Genomic DNA, 18,056 nt, shown 5'->3' with positions numbered 1-18,056 from the left:
ATTGTCCTTGGAAAAAGCACCTGACTTTCAGTCGCTCCTGTAGACCATTAGCTGTGGAGTCTGGCGTTAAGTCACCTTTTCCTGTTTGGAAAAAAAGGTTAAAATACAAATATAAATGATGCAATAGAGTGACTTTTAACCCTTTAAGCCCACACCCTAACCCTAATAACCCCTAATCCTATTTATTGTTTGAGTTGTGTTTAGAGGTTGTACATCGGGATTATATATTATTGTAGCCCTGATTTTTATGTTTAATTTGATACCTAACATGTTTTTTTTGGGGGTGGGGGAGATTTATACCATGATTTTTTCTTGATTTTCCTGATATAAAAGACCCTAGGGCTGTTAAACAGTTATATAGCGTGTTGTTATGTTGCATCACTGAAGGACAAAAGAAAGCTAAAAAAAAATCTATAAATCTGTTTTCTTGCGATCAGTCATTTCAAAATTCAGCAAATAAAACTATCCATACATGTTTGCTTATTTGGGACAAACACAGAAAGGGGAACTTTGAACTGCAAAAGTAATTTCAACCTTTTTGTATTCACCGGCCACAATTTAAAAACAATTAAAACTAGTGTCAAATCGGTGTGTCCCAGTAGCCTCAGGGCTGACTATTAAACAAATTAAAACGAGCATGTAATGAGTGGAAAACTGTGAGCCGCTCGACAGCAGCCTCAGCACGCGGTGCATCTTAATTTGGCTTCTCCGGCTCAGCGGTGAGGTAACCGTCTGAGCCCGTCTCGTCTCTGAGTCCATCACTCTGGGGTTCGTCTCTGCGCTCGCTGTTCTCCTTGTCTTCTACTTAATCTTTCTCCCCTTTCCATTCAGTCCTCCGTCGCTCGTCTGTCGCTGTCTGTCTGGCCTCCTTGTTTGCACACACACCGTTTATCTCAATGCTAAGCACATCTGACTGCAGCATTCTCTCTCTGCTCTTTCTCTCTCTCAGGTGGCAGAAAGGACCGGGCAACGATCCTCAGACGGATGGAGAAATAACGTCATTAATACTCATGTGTGTATATTACAATATCCATCATTCATTATCGGTCATTTCTTTTTATATTTCCAAAAGAAATAACTCTGATTTCTTCAATATGTCATAAATACACTGATGGTGATCCTGTTACCGAGGTAAATGTCATACAAGTCAACAGAATTGTAGAATTGTATGCTTTTTAATTGCACTGTAGCGCCCCCTATAGGTAGAACTGTATGAGATGTTACACACGTATGCATTCTGGCTGTTTGTACAATATTCCCAAATTTGGTTGCAATCCAATTCAGCATAGGCGAGTTATGGCTTGTTAAAGTGCATCAGGCCACGCCTTAAAAAGGTTTGTGACGGCTCCCCTGTCTGTCTGTCTGTCTGTCTGTCTGTCTGTTTGTCTGTCTGTCTGCTTCCTGCAGGGCAGCATGATGAGACGCACCTGGGCCCGGTGCTCCTGGGGGAATAAAGCTCCGCCTCTGGGCCGGCCAAGGTTCCCTCTCGATAGCGACAGCAGGCTCTTGGTTACCAATTACAGACAAACTTTAATTAACGCCCCAAAAAATACTTTTGTTCAAGGTCATTTGAAGATGATATGTACAAAGTTTGATTGAGATTAGAGGACATATGTGCCAACAGAAGAAGCAACAAATGTGTTAACCAAAAAATAATACAAAATGGCCGACTAGAACTTTGGGCGTGGCCTATTTCAGTTAAAACAGCTTCATCCAATGAACACACGGTGCAAATATTGTTTTGCTACACTTTGCTTGCAGTAATCACACCATTAGTTGAACACTTGGTTGGTAAAGAAGCCTTCTTTTGGGGATTTGGTTGTTGCATAATTTCATCTATTGGGTCTATGAGTTCTAAGCATAGCTCCTCCTAGTAAAATCTGTGACGAGCTATTTTTTTAATTACATCCCCAAGGTCTGTTCATTGACACAAGTGTGCACTATGGAAGTGCAGAAGCTGTGAACGTGCCTCTGAAATATATTTTCCTGCAGCCTGAAGGTTCTTTCTCGATAATGAAAACATTAGTCTGACTAAATATTCTCAACACAAGGTCCAACTTGTTTTCTCATGGCCGTTCACTGGCAACTCCAGGGACACGAGGCGTTGAATGCTTTGAAAAAAATGTAAACAGTCTGCTGATTTTTTTTATTAAAACAACATTTTTTGAATGGTGCACATTTTTGCACAATGGTTTTACCACCAAAGTTGACCAAAATGTAATTCCAATGCTCCACCACCTCCGATGAAACAAACTGTTTGTAAAACCTTTTACAAACTACCGCTGTGATTGGCTGGCAATAGCAATGGCCCTGCCCCCTTTTTCTCCAGTGTGACATTACATTGCGGGGCAGATAAATATGGCCCGTTCCAGCCATGCAGCTTCATCACATGAAAAAGTCGGTGAAACAAAGTATTGTCAACAATCCACCGAGAATAAAGAACATTTTAGTTTTTCATAATGCATCTTCTTCACGTGTCGATTCCGACAGTCGACGTCATGGAGCACAACACTGTAAACATCTTAACGTGAGCCGGTTCAGTCTCTCTTTTCCTTTTCTAGAAGGAACAAACTGGATAATCTGCTGCATTGCATGTGTCAGCAGGCGACGGGATGTGACGGTTTCACTCTCCGGTTGAAATCCATCTCGTCGGTTTCCCATCATGTGAGCCAACCGGCAGCCAACCAGCAGGGCGTCTTGTTTTTGGAGGTGATGAATCTACAATTCCCTTCTCAATCAGCGGGGTCGTAACGACGTGAGCCTCACAGCCAGAGTCGAGCTGACACAAACCCCCGCTGCAGCCCTCTCCCCCGGGCCGGCTTTAATGTCATTAACAGGTGGGGGGCAAAAATAGATGGAAGGGAGACGTAGCACACACACACACACACACACACACACACACACACACACACACACACACAGATAAGGAGTCGGGATTGTGTGTCTGTGTACATTTTGACTCGTCCAGCAAATGTCCAGGTTAGCGTAAACAAACAGATACATTTTCACACACACACACACACACACACACACACACACACACACACACACACACACACGCAAACGCACATTAATTTCTACACGACCAACCAACAGGGGACCACCAAACAAATCCAACAAAAGTGAGGACCTCTTGTTTCTGGTCATTTTAGATAAAACTTCAAAATTAAAGAAAGTTTAATTGTAATGTAATCCCCCCCCCCCACCTCCACACACACACACACACACACACACACACACACACACACACACACACACACACAAACACACACACGCACATACATTTAAAGCATTTGGCTCAGGGAACCCAGATTCACAAGGGGCTGCAAACTAATACACAGGCATGCACATGCACACATGGATAAGTGCATACTTGCACACACAGACACACACATTGTACACAAACACACACACAAACACACATTTGGGCATTTAGCTGATGCTCTTATTCACCTCCACACACAGTCTTAACCCCCAGATCCTCTATCGGACGTAACGCCGACTCCTACTTTGACCTCCACCCTCTTTTCCCCTCCCTCGCCCTCCCACCTCCCACTCCCTCGCTCACTCCCTCTCCTCGTCTCTACCCCCTCCGTCACTCCGAGCAGAAGCACACACACAGAAACCAGGTCAGCAACTTGTTAATATTGTTGTGATATTTGTGCAGCGACGGGGGGCGTTGTGGAGCACGCATGCTGCTCGTGTTAAAGAGTGAAACAGTTTTAAATAATGTGTCTCATTTCCGCATGATATTTTTGGGCTGCTGGACTGAATGTGGGGGGGTCGGGCTGGTGGGGGAAATAAAGCTGAACTGGCTGCTTCTTCAAACGTTGCCTGTACAGAGTGTTTATGGGGTCCAGTTTCGTTTGATATAACGCAGGAACTCTAGCCTCACAGACGGTAACATCTCGGCTTGTCTTTGGAGATATTTTAAGAGAGAGAACCCGCTAAACGGTGTTGGTTTCTGGTCACAGCCGAGACAATAAGTTCCCTCCTCAGGCTCCAATGCTACTTTTCCACTGAGGCCAATTGGATGCGTGTTCAGATTTCATGCGTAAGGACAGCAGATTTTACTTTATATAAATGTCTGATCTGCTTTACTAACACTTTAACTAACTTGTTCTGTAATGACAAATGTTTTGCATATTTTAGCTCATAATTACCAATTTTCACCGCTGCCATTTTGTCAAATTGCATGCACTCTACTATTAGGTTAAAATATATATGCTTTCTTTGCATATTCACATTTTAATTCTGTTTGATGCATTTATATACGGTATAAACCATTGGTGGAAACTGTTATAGGTTTGATTCTTTACGTCAGTTTGGCAGTCCCAGTAGCAGGGTAGTTACGCTGTGGCTCATGTAACAGAAAGGTTGCACGTTTGACGCTGACATCTGATTCTTGCACCAAAAGTGCCTCTGAGTTCCTTCGTTGAATATTTGTTTAGGTTACAGTGTTGGCTTGAAACCGATTTTCTTCACTAAATAGACAATTTATATATTCCTTTTATTTCAGACTCATAGGTCCATATAGCAAAATATAAAATACAATGCGAGGACACGGGTATAATCATTGCAGTTAAAAAGTTAATCGTGGTTAAAAACATACATACACTTGTTCCAATGTTTGCAGAAACAAGAAGAAAACCTCGTATCACTTTGTGTTGGCTCAGTTCAGGCTTTTATGATTACATTTAGTTATTATTTAACATTCAACGTGATTTTATCTTCATTTGATTTGCAGCCAATTGTTTAATTTATTTTAGTCAAATCTAATAGTTTTCTGTTGTTTGAATAGCTCATCAATTTGAAGATGTATTTAATATTTCAACCAACTGAAATATGACCTTTCTTCTTTTGATATTATTTCAAATATTTTTAAATAACACCACTGCATTTCCTCTACTCAATATAACATTTAATATAATGTTGTTTCTTAAACAGCAGATCTCACAAGTCAGATTTTTTGCCCATTAATATAACACATTTGACACAGTGTTTGTGACAAATACATACAAAATTACATTTAAATAAAGTAAATAGAGTCATTTCTTACATTTTCTGCATACTGTGCATGAAGCATCTTGTTTGTGCTTTGTACATTTATATACATGCATTGTTTGATAGATGCTTTGTTACTATCTGTGGCTCGACTGAATCTGAATCGCTGTGTTAGAATTTACTGATAACATTTCTCTCGATAACAGAATGTGGTGTAGATACATTGTATTTGATGCGTTGCACAAAGCACTTTTGTGTCATTATCTGCATTCCACGAAGAACTCTGCCGGAAAAATATGATTTGAAACTGCTGCAGCTCGTTTGCTTGTCAACAAGACCGCCGGTGATGGGAAAGTAAAGTTATGTGTTCTCCCCGAGGGGATGTGTTTCATTTTTGTTAACAGGAGGGAGGGCTGCATGCCATGTCTGTTGTCACCACATCCGGGCGGAACGCAACAGGACAGCTGCTTCGTTCACCCCGCAGACATAAAGGGTTTAGGATTCAATTCATCGGCAGCATATCTGTGTGACACCTCCATCACAGAGCTTCTCGGAATAGATAATTGGTTATGGCTTGAACACGATGAGTGTTTTTGTGCTGCTGAGTTCCCACAAAGCGTCTCAGAATAGAGAGCAGGTTATGATTTAACATCTCTAAATAGATAATTGATTGTGATTCCACCATGTTAAGTGCTTTTATATTCATTTGCTGTCACTAATGGGAGAAAAGAGAACAGACAGCACAGCTAATTGTTTGGGATGGGAGGAAGCGCTCTCTAGTTCTGTGCTTTTCTTCTGTCAGAAGGTCACACTGATGGATTTTCTAAATTCTGGATAATGCATACAGTTAATATCTGTGGTCTGCGTACACAGTGCTGTAGCTGAGAGACTTTCTCCTTACCTTTTTAGATTTGACTTACAGAGGAACCAATGCTTTCACTCTGAAGTTACCAGGACTCATCAAAAAGTCAATTCTTTTCTCCATTTTTGATAATTTTGGCAGCAAGGACACATATCAAAATGGAATCCATTACCTTACATGTTTGTTTAAAGCAACTTACGATAATGTCATTCAAACTCTGCAGGAACAAGAGGTGGTAAACACTTTGTGAACGGATATTTCCCAAACTACTTACTAAAAGGCTAATTAGGGATTAGTGGTTTTTGCAATCTATTTGAATATGGTCTTGTTATCACGATTCTGCCTCAATATACGACTGGTTGAAGCTGGGTCAACAACACCTTTACAGCAAAGGTTTCCAACCTTTCCAGGTCGCTAAATTACGACTCCTGCTTTGGGATGACCCGCCCTACTCAAGCCTCTGATTGGCTGGTACTTGGGGTCGTTGGTTGGTTGGATTGGTTGGGTTTGGGCATGAGGAAAGAGATTGGAAAAGGTTCTAGTAAGAATATCATCGTAAGCCAATCAGAGGCAGAGGAAGCCGGGTCACGCCTTCACCCAACACTCTGAGAAACAAGGGTTTCAAAAGGGTTCATACTGAAGGGCTGAGGTTTGAACCAGAAACATTTGGTACTGAAGAACCCTTTTTTCAAGGAAAAAACTGGTCCTTTGTGACACTAAGGTTTCCATTAAAAGATATTTTCATACAAAGAACCCTTTTCTTCACGGGTTGTTGGAAGCATGGCGCCACATCGACCTTCTTGAGGAACCCTGGGTGGGTTCTATACTAAAATCTTGGTAGAACCTTTGGGTGGATTCTAGGTGAAACCTTTGGAATATGAAAGAGTTCTTGTTTCTGGGTGGAATTATTAGAACCATTACAACCATAGAGAGGTTCTCTATATAACCTCTCTGTGTTGGTTCTGTGTGGAACCATTCACAGATGGTTCTAGGTAACCTTTATAAAGAGTTCTACCAAAATACAAAAACATTTCCTATGAGGACAAGCCAGAGAACCCTTTATGGTTCATGAAAGTGCCTCTTTCTCAATAGTGGGATCACGTAATATTGCTCCAATGTCAAAGGAAGCAATGGGGCTGTAACTTGAGAGAACCGGGAGAGTGGAGTGACCTTTCCCCTTGTTGGGTAACTCTTTCCTTCACGACGTGGGCAAACTGTATAAACAAATAGCCGAGATCCCAAATCAAAGTTTGAGCCAAACCACATACTGTACCGACGCCGTTTGGCCAACCCACTTGACAATACCAGTAAAGATGTAACACCTGATGAAAAAAGGGTGAATATAAGGTGAAGTCTGTATTTTTTTTGGGGGGGGGGCAATTACAGAAAACCACAGTGTTTCTAGCTCTGTTTGCTTTCCGTGTTCGAATCTTTTTGGTACTTAACCTGGAATACTTTTTTTCTGTTATAAGAAACAAACTTAAGATGGAAATTCCCAAGAAAGTGAAGTGATTTTGCTTGTCACTCAAGTCTCTAGGTGTCTCTCAACGTGTAAAGAGTGTAAATCTCCACTCTATATGTATTTCTTGGTTTATTGTTGTACCATGAAGTTCTACACCTGCACCTGTTATTCTGACAATACATTTCTGTTCTGTATGAAGTTTAAAAAGTTTGTGCAAAAAGACCAGAACCTCGTTTTCATGTGATTATGTACACAAACGCCTCAAATAGTTGCTTTTACATTCGCTTTTCTTTTCTTCCTTTTCCATCTCCAGGACGCACCACTTCAACCACTCCTGACTTCTACCTCTAAAGACTCTCAGTGGCCACACTTTGCTCCACACATTTTTTTTTTCTTATTTCATGATGATTCATTCATCAGTTTTATATCTGTCGTCAAAGCAACCATTTTTTTCCCGAGACTCTCTTTCAAGAGAAAGCTGATTCCTGTTTTCTTTTACTTTTTTATGACACTTTTCTGTTAGTTCTCATCTCATAGTTGTTGTTTTTCCTTGGTTCATCTCTCTACCTCTTCCTTCCTTAATGCCAGAGACGCCTGTTTGACATTATCTTACTTTAATACTGTCTCAGCAGTTTTTTCCTGTTCTCTTTATGGGCACAACCTGAGAATACACAACCGTTCTCCTTCGTTTTTTGTTCCCGTCTTTTCTTTTGGTAAAGGTTCAACCGAACCAAATTCCACTCGGCTATCTTAGTTCTTCATTTTTATTTTGTCACAACATGTTCTCTACCTTTTTCGTGACCGACGAAGAGGGCCATACTATCGGTCCGGCGGGGCCGGGAGGGGCGGCTGCACCGGGAGGAGCACCCCAGGGCGCGGCGGGCATGTCCGGACTTATGGCCGGACGCGGTGGATTTGGGAAGAACAAACGGCGCAGGACGGCGTCAACGGGACACGGCTTGAGTGAGGCCCAGGAAGGGAAGGTGACTTGCTTCATATTGTGTTGAGATAATGGAACCGACCAGTCATGAAGCTGCGTTTTCAACTGAAATCAGGCGGGAACACGCCACGAGAGCAGATTTAAGTATTTGCAAAAATACCAAATGCTGACCTTTAACATTACGGAAATAAAATATTATGTACCGTAAAAGTCGGGTTACACGCCACTACTACCTTCGGTCAGTGTCCCCGTTTGCTCCCCGCTGTAGCCAGCTGGAGCTCATGCTAGTTCCCCCACTAACTTCCGCTAGCTCTCCGCTAACTTCCGCTAGCGCTCCGCTTGCTCCCCGACAACCACCGAAGGTAGCGGGACCAGCCCCGCCTCGACACCCGACTTGGGCAGAGGGGACGCGGGCAGCAGCAGCAGCAGCGGTCAGTAGCAGCAGCAGCGGGAAGCTAGTAGCAGCGCTAGCTAGTACTGCTCCTAGCTTGCTACAGCGGGACACTGACCGGAGGTAGGAGCGGCTTGTCACCCGACTTTTACGGTAACCATGAGAGTAATCTGCGGGTGGGAAACGATTGCTCAAAGATGACTTTGCCAGCATTACCCACACATATTCAAATTGTTTAGGAGCTGAATTCCCAAACCCTGATACTCTAAACCTAATGATAGCAGACAAAAAAAGTCCCCACTCAAAAAAAGAACATCTTCACTCTCAACCTCTCCACACAGAAGTACAAAAGCCCACGCACAGACCTCAGCTGCTCGTTGGGGGGTGGATCTTTCATCTGTCGAGGACATTAAAAACTACTTTCAGAGGTTGTTCTTTCCCTTTAGTAGAGTAATTTTCCTCCCTGCACATCGCTGAAGGACATCTGCTTATAGGTTAATAGCTCCGTTGTTCTCTTTATGTGGATTGCAGCACATTAGCGTCCAGTTTCCATGTCCATCCCTTATGTACTGAACTCCCACAGACGTTAAATGATTGTATTATTGTTCTAAGTGCGGAATAAATAAACGTGCTTTTGTGAAATAAACTTTGACAGACAGAGTAAATTCTGATAAAATGTACACATGGGAAAAAAGCTAGACATGGAGCTTACTCCTATGTGCATGTAATCTTGTTCTTGCCAGCTCTTTTAATTTCTTTGCAATCTAAATTGAGTAATTTCTGATTTCCCCATGATTCTAACACTACCTCACTGTATTGCGTTCGGACACCAGATCAAGCTGGCGTTCTTCGTGGCGATCGTGGGCGTAGTCCTGACAGTCCTCGGGATGGGCACAGAGTTCTGGGTGGAGCTGTCGCCTGCGAAGAATTTCTACAACAACCAGGTGAATTTGCAATAAACGGGGAGCTTTTCGACAAATTACTTAATTCATATGGTGTATATTCATATTAGTCTGTGCAGTCCTAAAAACCATAGGGGAAAAAAACGCATTAATTGTACTGTTAGTCATATTTCTTTGGTCAACTCTTGTTTTTTATAAATACATTTGGATGAGATTGTGCTATAAAAATCTCTGATCTTTTTTTCTTTTCATTTTTCTTTTGGCAGACGTGTCTGACAGCTCACTACGGCCTGTGGAAGGGCTGCACAAAGACCTTGTGGGTGTCCGATATCGACCCGGAGAGAGAGAGCTGTGGACCTGCCGAACTACAAGGAGGTGACTCACAGATGTACCGACCGGTTGGGTGGCTGTCTAACCTTTATGAAAGCTGACTGGTCCGTGTGGGAGTGCAGGAGTTTTAAGATGATGATTGACGGACCAACTGGCCGTTTGGACGTTTGTCAAATCTCAGGAGCTCGTTGGACAGCTCAGTTTGGGCAAGCGAGGTAGCACGGATGAGAAGTCTACCTGAGTCTCTGGCAACACAAGAGGATGCTTGGCTCGCTGTGTGATGGCTGTCTGGATGCATGAAGGCTGACTCACAGCCGGAGTCATTGTTAAGTAGTCAACGGGTGAAAGAGCGAGTCATTCGAGTTGCTTTTGGATTCTTGGAAGTCCTCGGCTAACGTTTTTTCTGGTTTGAGGTTCCCTTTTTTCTTATTTTGCACATGAAAAGTCCCATAGAGGCCAAGAACCAAGAGATAAAATAAGACAAGAAATTCCATTTTAGTCCCGAAGTGGTGAAATGTACAGGATTATAACAGCAAAGGGGATAAAGTGCAAGAGACATAGCTAAAAACAACCAACCTGCAAAAGGAGAACTGGCCATGACAAACAAATACTTGCTTAGGTTTAGGAAAAACACTAGTTGGCCTTTTGGTATATAAACCAAATAAAACGGTTTCATTTTGAACATGAACACTGGTGTCCTGTGTTTAGTTTGACTCATCATTCGTCTACATCATCACACTCCCAGAGCCTTTTCTCTGCGCGGCTAACATAATGTGGAGCGGTGTATATATTACATCTCATACAGACGGAAAAGGTTATTTGTGCTGGTATCAAGCCGCCGAGCGCCTGAGACCAGAAACATATGAACATGTTATCATTAATAACCAGGTTCTCGTTGCAGGCTGAAGACCGGCTAATGGAAATAATGAAGGACTGTGGGTTGACAGGGCCATTCGGATGTCTAACTTCAAGACGTGTGTTGAAAAGATTATTACAGCTATTTGCTGTATCGCTCCACTTTCCTGTGACTCGCCTGTCTGAGCTCCCGCTTTTGAAGAATGACTCACATGAAAAGCAAAACAGAGACAGACTGAGTCCACTAGAAGCTCTGCGTGGTTTCAGAGAGGAAGCCCGTTTGATTCTCATCAAAAACGAGTTGCTGACTCAGCGGTTCACGGGACTTTCTAACAAATTGCACTTGTGTGGACAATTTAAGCCGAATGAATGAAACTATTTTAAGAAATTAAAACGATGAAAAACTATATTTTTGGAGCCATCACAGAATGGGTAAACAGTGTATATATATATATATATATATGTATATATACATATATATATGTATATATATATATATATATATATATATATATATATATATATATATATATATATATATATATTGGTAATTTCAGTCTAAACACATGGTCAAATTTCACCTAAAATCCAAACAAAAAGGAATCAATATTAGCCCACATTGCTTTATTTGTCAAGCATATGCATATTCGACAAAAATTTGGCAAAATGCAGCATTTAAAATGCCAATGTTGGGACATATGAGATGGAAGTAATTCATGCTTTGATTAGCATCATATATGTAGTCATGTATTCATAATTGTACCACAGCAGGTGTAACTTCAGGGAGTACAACACCTGTGTGTGAGGATTAAATCATTTCAACTACATTTTTGTATTAAGTGACATATCGTCTATTAAGTTAAGTAACTATTAAGTTTACATTTTCAACGTATCGAATGATATATGATATCTGAATAAAAGTTTAATGAATTTCTTTACGAATGCAACAGCAACATGTGCCAATTTCCGCTCGTTACATACATAATGTAAAAAAACCCTCAGTTTTAAGCAATAAAACTACAAAAATATCATCTTTTAGGTTTATAATAACTACAGAAGTGCCGCTACTGAAGTACGCATTCTATGTGACACATAAATAAATAAACTGTGGTTTCACCGTTTTGAGATATATCTTTTCCATCTGGTTCATGACATTGATTACTTATTGATCAACGAAAAAACTTACTTATATACAAATAAACAAGATAAATATAGAAAAGACATTAAAGACAACAGAGTAGAACCCAGAAACTAATCTTCAACATTAACAAATTCACATGAATTAACATTAAACCCTCCTGAACCCCTACATAAATATGACACCTTGCTACTGCGAGTGTTTTTTCCTCCCAGAAACAACATGAAGCTTTTCTTCCTTAATGGATAACGAGTTACAGAGAGGAAAGTCCAATTACTGCCACACTGCCCTGTTGCCCCTTTGTTTGCTGATGGGATTAGACGTTTTGTCAATGGACTCGACTGCAGCTGCTGCCGTGTGGAAGAGAACCGGCCAGAACTCTCTGAGGACGCCGCTTTGATCACACTGATTAAGAGTGACGTGTGTGTTGTGTGTGTGTGTGTGTGTGTGTGTGTGTGTGTGTGTGTGTGTGTGTTTCGCTCGCTCGTGTGCGAGGGAACAGATAGAGGTGTCAAATTCCATTTGATTGCCGAACTCCCAATTACTGTACCACATCTGCGGGGCGGCTGCATGCTTAATTGCGCCTTCAGCTTGTCATCGTCGTTCACGGCTGATTACGCTTGATGGAGAATTGTCGAAAACTAAAAAGGCTGAGAGAGAAAGAGAGACAGAGAGAGATGTGGCTGCTTGAATGTCAATGAGCTCTTCATCAAGATTATGTTTGCGCCTCTCCCCATTTAAAAATGTTCCTCCATCTTCTTTCTGTTGTTTTTCCTCCTCCTGCAGAATCAAACTGCACCTACTTCAAGTTTTTCACCACGGGGGAAAATGCCGTGATGTTTCAGAAGACAACAAGAAAGAGTGAGTCACGCACCTCTTTTCCGGCTCTCGTGGCCTCGCTGAACCGCTGTCCCACCTGTCCCACCTGTCCCACCTGTCCCCGCCCACTCCTTCCTTTCTTTATACCTTCTCTTCTCCTCCATCTCCCTCTCCCGATGCTCTTTCTGTGTCCCCTCGGTCGCCTCTCCGTCATCCGCCCCCTCGTCTTTTCCGTTTTCTCTCCGTCTCCCTTCACCTCTTCCTCGCTGCGCTCTTTCAGGTTGGCCATTGTCTGCTCCGAGAGTGTTTGAAATCTATTCCGCCCACGCCGCGTTCAAGTGTCTGCTAGCAGTTTTCCTAACCTCTCATTTCACTGGCAGCTCCATAATGCATTAAGATTGCAGAGTGCCTCACGCTGAATGAAGAACGACAGACACGCGTTTAAATCTCATTGTTTACTGGTGGCAATAAATACAAACATGAGTAAAACAACGTGTTGGAACTGGGATTTTACATCACAAACGTCTTACTTCATGTAAATCTTCTTGATGAGCAAATACAAACTCTTACGGTCCTAAAAGGCTGCCAGCACGGATGCCATTGATGGGTTGATATCTTTTGAATGTTTATTTTGAGTGGATCAACCAATTTTGATTTTGATTGCTTTGATTCGGGAAGTTTGTGCAGCAGCTCTTCTGGCCATATATGGATACCCACAATGCCTTTCTCTGCGTAGGTCAACAGCGATGTTTATATGCATCTTTGCAGAAGTGTCCTCCTTCCGACTGAAAATATCACTACATAGTTATATCTGTTTTTAATAGTACCTCCAGTATGACATGGCAGTCTGTCCTTAACCATGAAAATATATCAAATGTACTTAAAAGCCTTTTGATTTGGCTCATCAATCCAATTCCAAAAAAAAAAGTTTTCCTTTGACTGAAATAACTCCACTGTTCTCCTTTTTTCCCGTGCAGATCTGAATGTAGCGGCCGCCATGTTGGCCCTGTTCAGCCTGTTCCTGATGGTGATGGGGTCCATATGCATCACCATGTCTCTCAGTAAAGAGATCGTCTTCTTCCTCAAGCCGGCGTCCGTCTGCTTTATCCTCTCAGGTCTGTCGAGGCCACGTTTTGGGCTTTTAGCGGATCTCTCTCCATTAGTAGAGCTCGCTAGAAGTTCACAAGTCCTTTTAAAAACCAAATGCCCCCTAGGGCACAGACTGAGTGATTGTTATATAAAACTGTAAATCATAGCTTGTTTTATGAAAAAAAGCTCCAAACTGCTGTATTTGTATGTATTCAACACCACAAGTAATATACCACAAGTGAAATATATGGTTTGGTACATGAGAAAATTCAAATAGTATTCAAATAGCATTCAAATAGCCTCAATGGGCCCCAATGGGTCCAATGGGCCCCAATGGGTCCAATGGGCCCCAATGCGACCTCGCCTGAATGTTCTCTGTACTAAATCCTCTCTAACTTTGTTCTGCTTCACTTTATCAAAGTCAACCTTTGCAGAGAGAATGTTCACATATTGTGCTATAACAGAGCTGGCCAACCAGTCAGAGACTAAGAGCCACATCACTAACTTTGTTCAAAGCTTTTTTGTCACAGTTGAGAAGGACATAACTCTAATAAGAACATGCATGTGGTCTGGGGCAGTGGTTCAACCTCTGGCTGCAGGACTCACCATCACCCCGGAATGACAAGCCGCGACCAAAGCGAGGAACATTTTAAACTTCTCAATTTGATTTAATGAAAATATGGCACCGTTTGAACCTGAGATAGTATCACAGTATGCCAAACACAGAAATATTCCCTTTCACACTCAATTAAAAACCCAAAAGTGCTTCTTAAGGATACAAGGTAATACAACACACATAATAATGTTATAACTTCAGCCTTTTTGAACATAACATAAAAAAAAGGTTGGGAATGAAGCGAACTATCACAAATAGTCCGATGTGTAAACTCACGCAAGTAAAGTGTGTTGTGAACGCAGCATTGAGGAGTGTGTGAATATTCAATTCAATTCAGTTTATTTTATACAGCCCAAAATCACAAATTAAAATGTGCAATCTGTACACATAACATCCTGTCCCGGGGCCTCACATCAGATCAGGAAAAACTCCCCAAATAAAGATAGTAAAAACCCTTTCACAGGGAAAACAGGAAGAACCTTCAGGAGAGCAACAGAGGAGGATCCCTCTCCCCGGATGGACAGAAGAATAGATGTCATGTGACCAGAATGAACAACGTAACAGAGTTACAACACATGACATCAATATGACTGACATTGAATAAATTGCACTCTGCCGCATTAAAAAATCCCTTCAAAATAAAAGCACAGGATGTTTTATTTATTTTTGCCCATGTAAAATGACCGTCCTGGCGGACTGAAAACGGGTCCGCGAATGACTGAAAACGGGTCTGCGATTTCATGGCTTTCAAGCCGTCGCGCCTTGAGTTTGACACCAATGATCTAAAGTATTTGCAAAATCCCCCCCCCCCCAAAAAAAAAAACACAAACTTCGATATGAACGCAAGAGCCGCATGAAACCAGGCAAAGAGCTGCATGCGGCTCGGGAGCCGCGGGTTGGCCAGGCCTGTGCTATGATTTGGGTTAGAGAATGTTCACATATTGAGCTATGATTTGGGTTAGAGAATGTTCACATATTGAGTTATGATTTGGGTTAGAGAATGTTCACATATTGAGCTATGATTTGGGTTAGAGAATGTTCACATATTGAGCTATGATTTGGGTTAGAGAATGTTCACATATTGAGTTATGATTTGGGTTAGAGAATGTTCACATATTGAGTTATGATTTGGGTTAGAGAATGTTCACATATTGAGCTATGATTTGGGTTAGAGAATGTTCACATATTGAGCTATGATTTGGGTTAGAGAATGTTCACATATTGAGCTATGATTTGGGTTAGAGAATGTTCACATATTGAGCTATAATTTGGGTTAGAGAATGTTCACATATTGAGTATGATTTGGGTTAGAGTTGGACCTTACAGCTGCATCATTTCAAAGAAATAATCATCCTGAAAGTGATTTTTTATAGGCGGACCTGAAACCTTTTCATTTTTTCTGTGTCATCTTCATTTACTCTTAACCAATAACATATAGACTGATATTTACACATCTGAACAACATCTCACATGTGTACCCTAGTGGTTGCAGAGATACACCCTTTTTAGTTTGGGGATGCCATTTTCGAGGAAAGGGCCTAAAAATAGGTTACCCGAAAAGTAATGTCCAACATCTCTTCCACAGGCGTGCTGGTGCTGGTCACTCTGATGGTTTTCCACCAGTCCGTCCTGGCCTTCTTGGCCAGCGACCACACGGTCCCCCTCCACCACGAGCTGTCCTGGTCGGTGTCGTGCATCGGCTGCGCGGGCGGCGTCCTCATCGTGGGCGGCGTCCTCTTCCTGCTGCTGGCGCTGCCCTACAGCCCCTGGCAGAGGTGCCTCCCTCAGAAGGACAGCAGCAGCTAGTGGTCGGAGGCGGCGTTGCATCTTTTAGTTTCATGAGGAGGGTGCGTGGGGGGTTTCCCAATGACGTCTTAGCAAAGAGATTGCTTTTTATGTGAAAGGAATTCTTATAGGAATGTGGTGGGGGATTCGTTTATGTGCACAGAACACATATCACTGTCTGTCTTGTCGCTACCGTAACCAAAAAGTCTTCATCTTGTCTAATCTCTCTGTAACCCATGAAATATCGTTGAGGTTTACAGCTAAAAGTGCTAAAAGTTGCGATGCCACGTTACAGTAAAACACCTTTTTGTGCGATCTTTATGCTCAGAAGTGGTTGGGAAACAGCCCTGTGTTGTCTTACTATCTTGCAAGGTTTGGAGCAAATTAACTGTTAGTTCATTCATTAAATGACTGTAGTCTTTTGCAACTTAATCCATTTTATTGAACTATTTCACTCTTTGACATCAACTCATTGCCGAAACTCAAACAATTCACAAAAAATCTGCTTTAAATAGCGTGGAAGCAGAAATAAGTAGTTAATGTCAACGCTAGTTATCGGCTAAACTAAATGCTAACATGTTTATGGGTCCTGTCATGATGATGAATATCAATATCTGGGCTACTTAATCCATCTACCCTAATTTAAAAGGTATTATGAGGGACTTTCATTTCGTGTTGATTTTGGCGGTCCCTGTGGACAAAAGCGGTACTGTTTCTGAGCGCCAGAGTCAAATTACTATAGAAATAGCTTATGATCTGTTTGCATCTGTATTAAATTGAGATTAATTCATAAACAGTTAACAGTTGTAACTTGAGACAGGACATTTATTATTAATGCTGGTGTTATAAAACTATCAACTAAATAACGTTAATTAAAACTGATTGAACAGAACAGTTTATTGACCTTTAACCAGGGAACCTCATTAAATTAAGATTCTTTTCTTCTTCTTTTTCTCAGTGATGTATTAAAAAACATATTCTGTTTGTCCTGTCTTCAGAGCTGCGTATCTGTGTATGTTTGATGTTTTCTTGTTCACTATTTAACATTGACAGACGTTAATAACAAATACATTACTTGCATAGTCATGTGACAGGGCTCTACTTTTGTAGCCCGCAACATTATTTTTTTTAAATGCATTACTCATCAATATTCATTTATTTAAAGCTTTATATTTATTATCCGTAAGCATAATTATGAAAACAACTTTTCTTTCTGTCATGATCAAGTTTCACGTGAATTAAATGCATATCACACACGGTAAGAAGGGTACACAAGCTTTATTTTAAATTAAGTGTCACACTTTGTCACAGTTTGATACGCTGGATAGAGTTACGTTGGATCCGAAGGTACACAGTGTTGTTGAATAAGCTACTAAAGTGTGACAGGCGGCCATGTTGTTAGTGTTTTCCTCACATGATTCATGTTGAAGTGCTTCTCTGTTGTGAATGGAAGGTGAACCGACTCTGCAACTCTTTTTTTTGTTGATCTGCATCGATTGAGAGTATGAATGACTTCATTTTATTATTAAACGTGATGTGAAAATGTAACGTCTTCCACTCCCAGGTTCCTTTTCTCTTCTGCACTCTGTTATGCAGCTTTTTACGTAGCAGCTTGATGCTTCATGCACTGATTAATTCTGAGAGTTTGGGATATTTGTTGCTTCCATGACATGTCTTAGTGGAAAGAAAACATCCGAAACACATGCTTTTAAATGTTTTTTCTTCACTACTTTATCTATTTGCGTCAGATTTGTCCTAAATTTCGAGATAATGCCTCATTTGCACATTATAACAAAACCTTTCAGACAACTTGTAACGATGTCAGTAATCAGCTGGGAGAGTTTATATTAGTTATTTTTTCAT

At 41.4% G+C, this 18,056-nt stretch overlaps 1 protein-coding gene across 1 annotated transcript; it reads left to right on the top strand.

The window, feature by feature from the left end:
* Positions 1-3,598: 3,598 nt before the first annotated feature.
* LOC306748404 (voltage-dependent calcium channel gamma-6 subunit-like) lies at positions 3,599-17,745 on the top strand. The gene is made up of 7 exons (XM_079231570.1): positions 3,599-3,629; positions 7,642-8,311; positions 9,493-9,603; positions 9,828-9,936; positions 12,671-12,745; positions 13,681-13,818; positions 15,994-17,745. The coding sequence occupies exons 2-7, from the start codon at positions 8,108-8,110 to the stop codon at positions 16,212-16,214; spliced, it is 858 nt and encodes a 285-aa protein (XP_079087696.1). The 5' UTR covers positions 3,599-3,629; positions 7,642-8,107; the 3' UTR covers positions 16,215-17,745.
* Positions 17,746-18,056: the final 311 nt, after the last annotated feature.

Source organism: Taurulus bubalis, assembly GCF_910589615.1.
Source record: "Taurulus bubalis genome assembly, chromosome: 16".
Lineage (NCBI taxonomy): Eukaryota > Metazoa > Chordata > Actinopteri > Perciformes > Cottidae > Taurulus > Taurulus bubalis.
This window is presented reverse-complemented; position numbering and strand designations above follow the sequence as displayed.

What these genes read in the sequence shown, in the direction of transcription:
- LOC306748404 (XM_079231570.1), top strand. Translation starts at nt 8,108, where the DNA reads ATGTTCTCTACCTTTTTCGTGACCGACGAAGAGGGCCATACTATCGGT. An exon ending in GTGAGGCCCAGGAAGGGAAG is followed by an intron (nt 8,312 to 9,492) that starts GTGACTTGCTTC and finishes TTCGGACACCAG; the next exon opens with ATCAAGCTGGCGTTCTTCGT. An exon ending in AGAATTTCTACAACAACCAG is followed by an intron (nt 9,604 to 9,827) that starts GTGAATTTGCAA and finishes TTCTTTTGGCAG; the next exon opens with ACGTGTCTGACAGCTCACTA.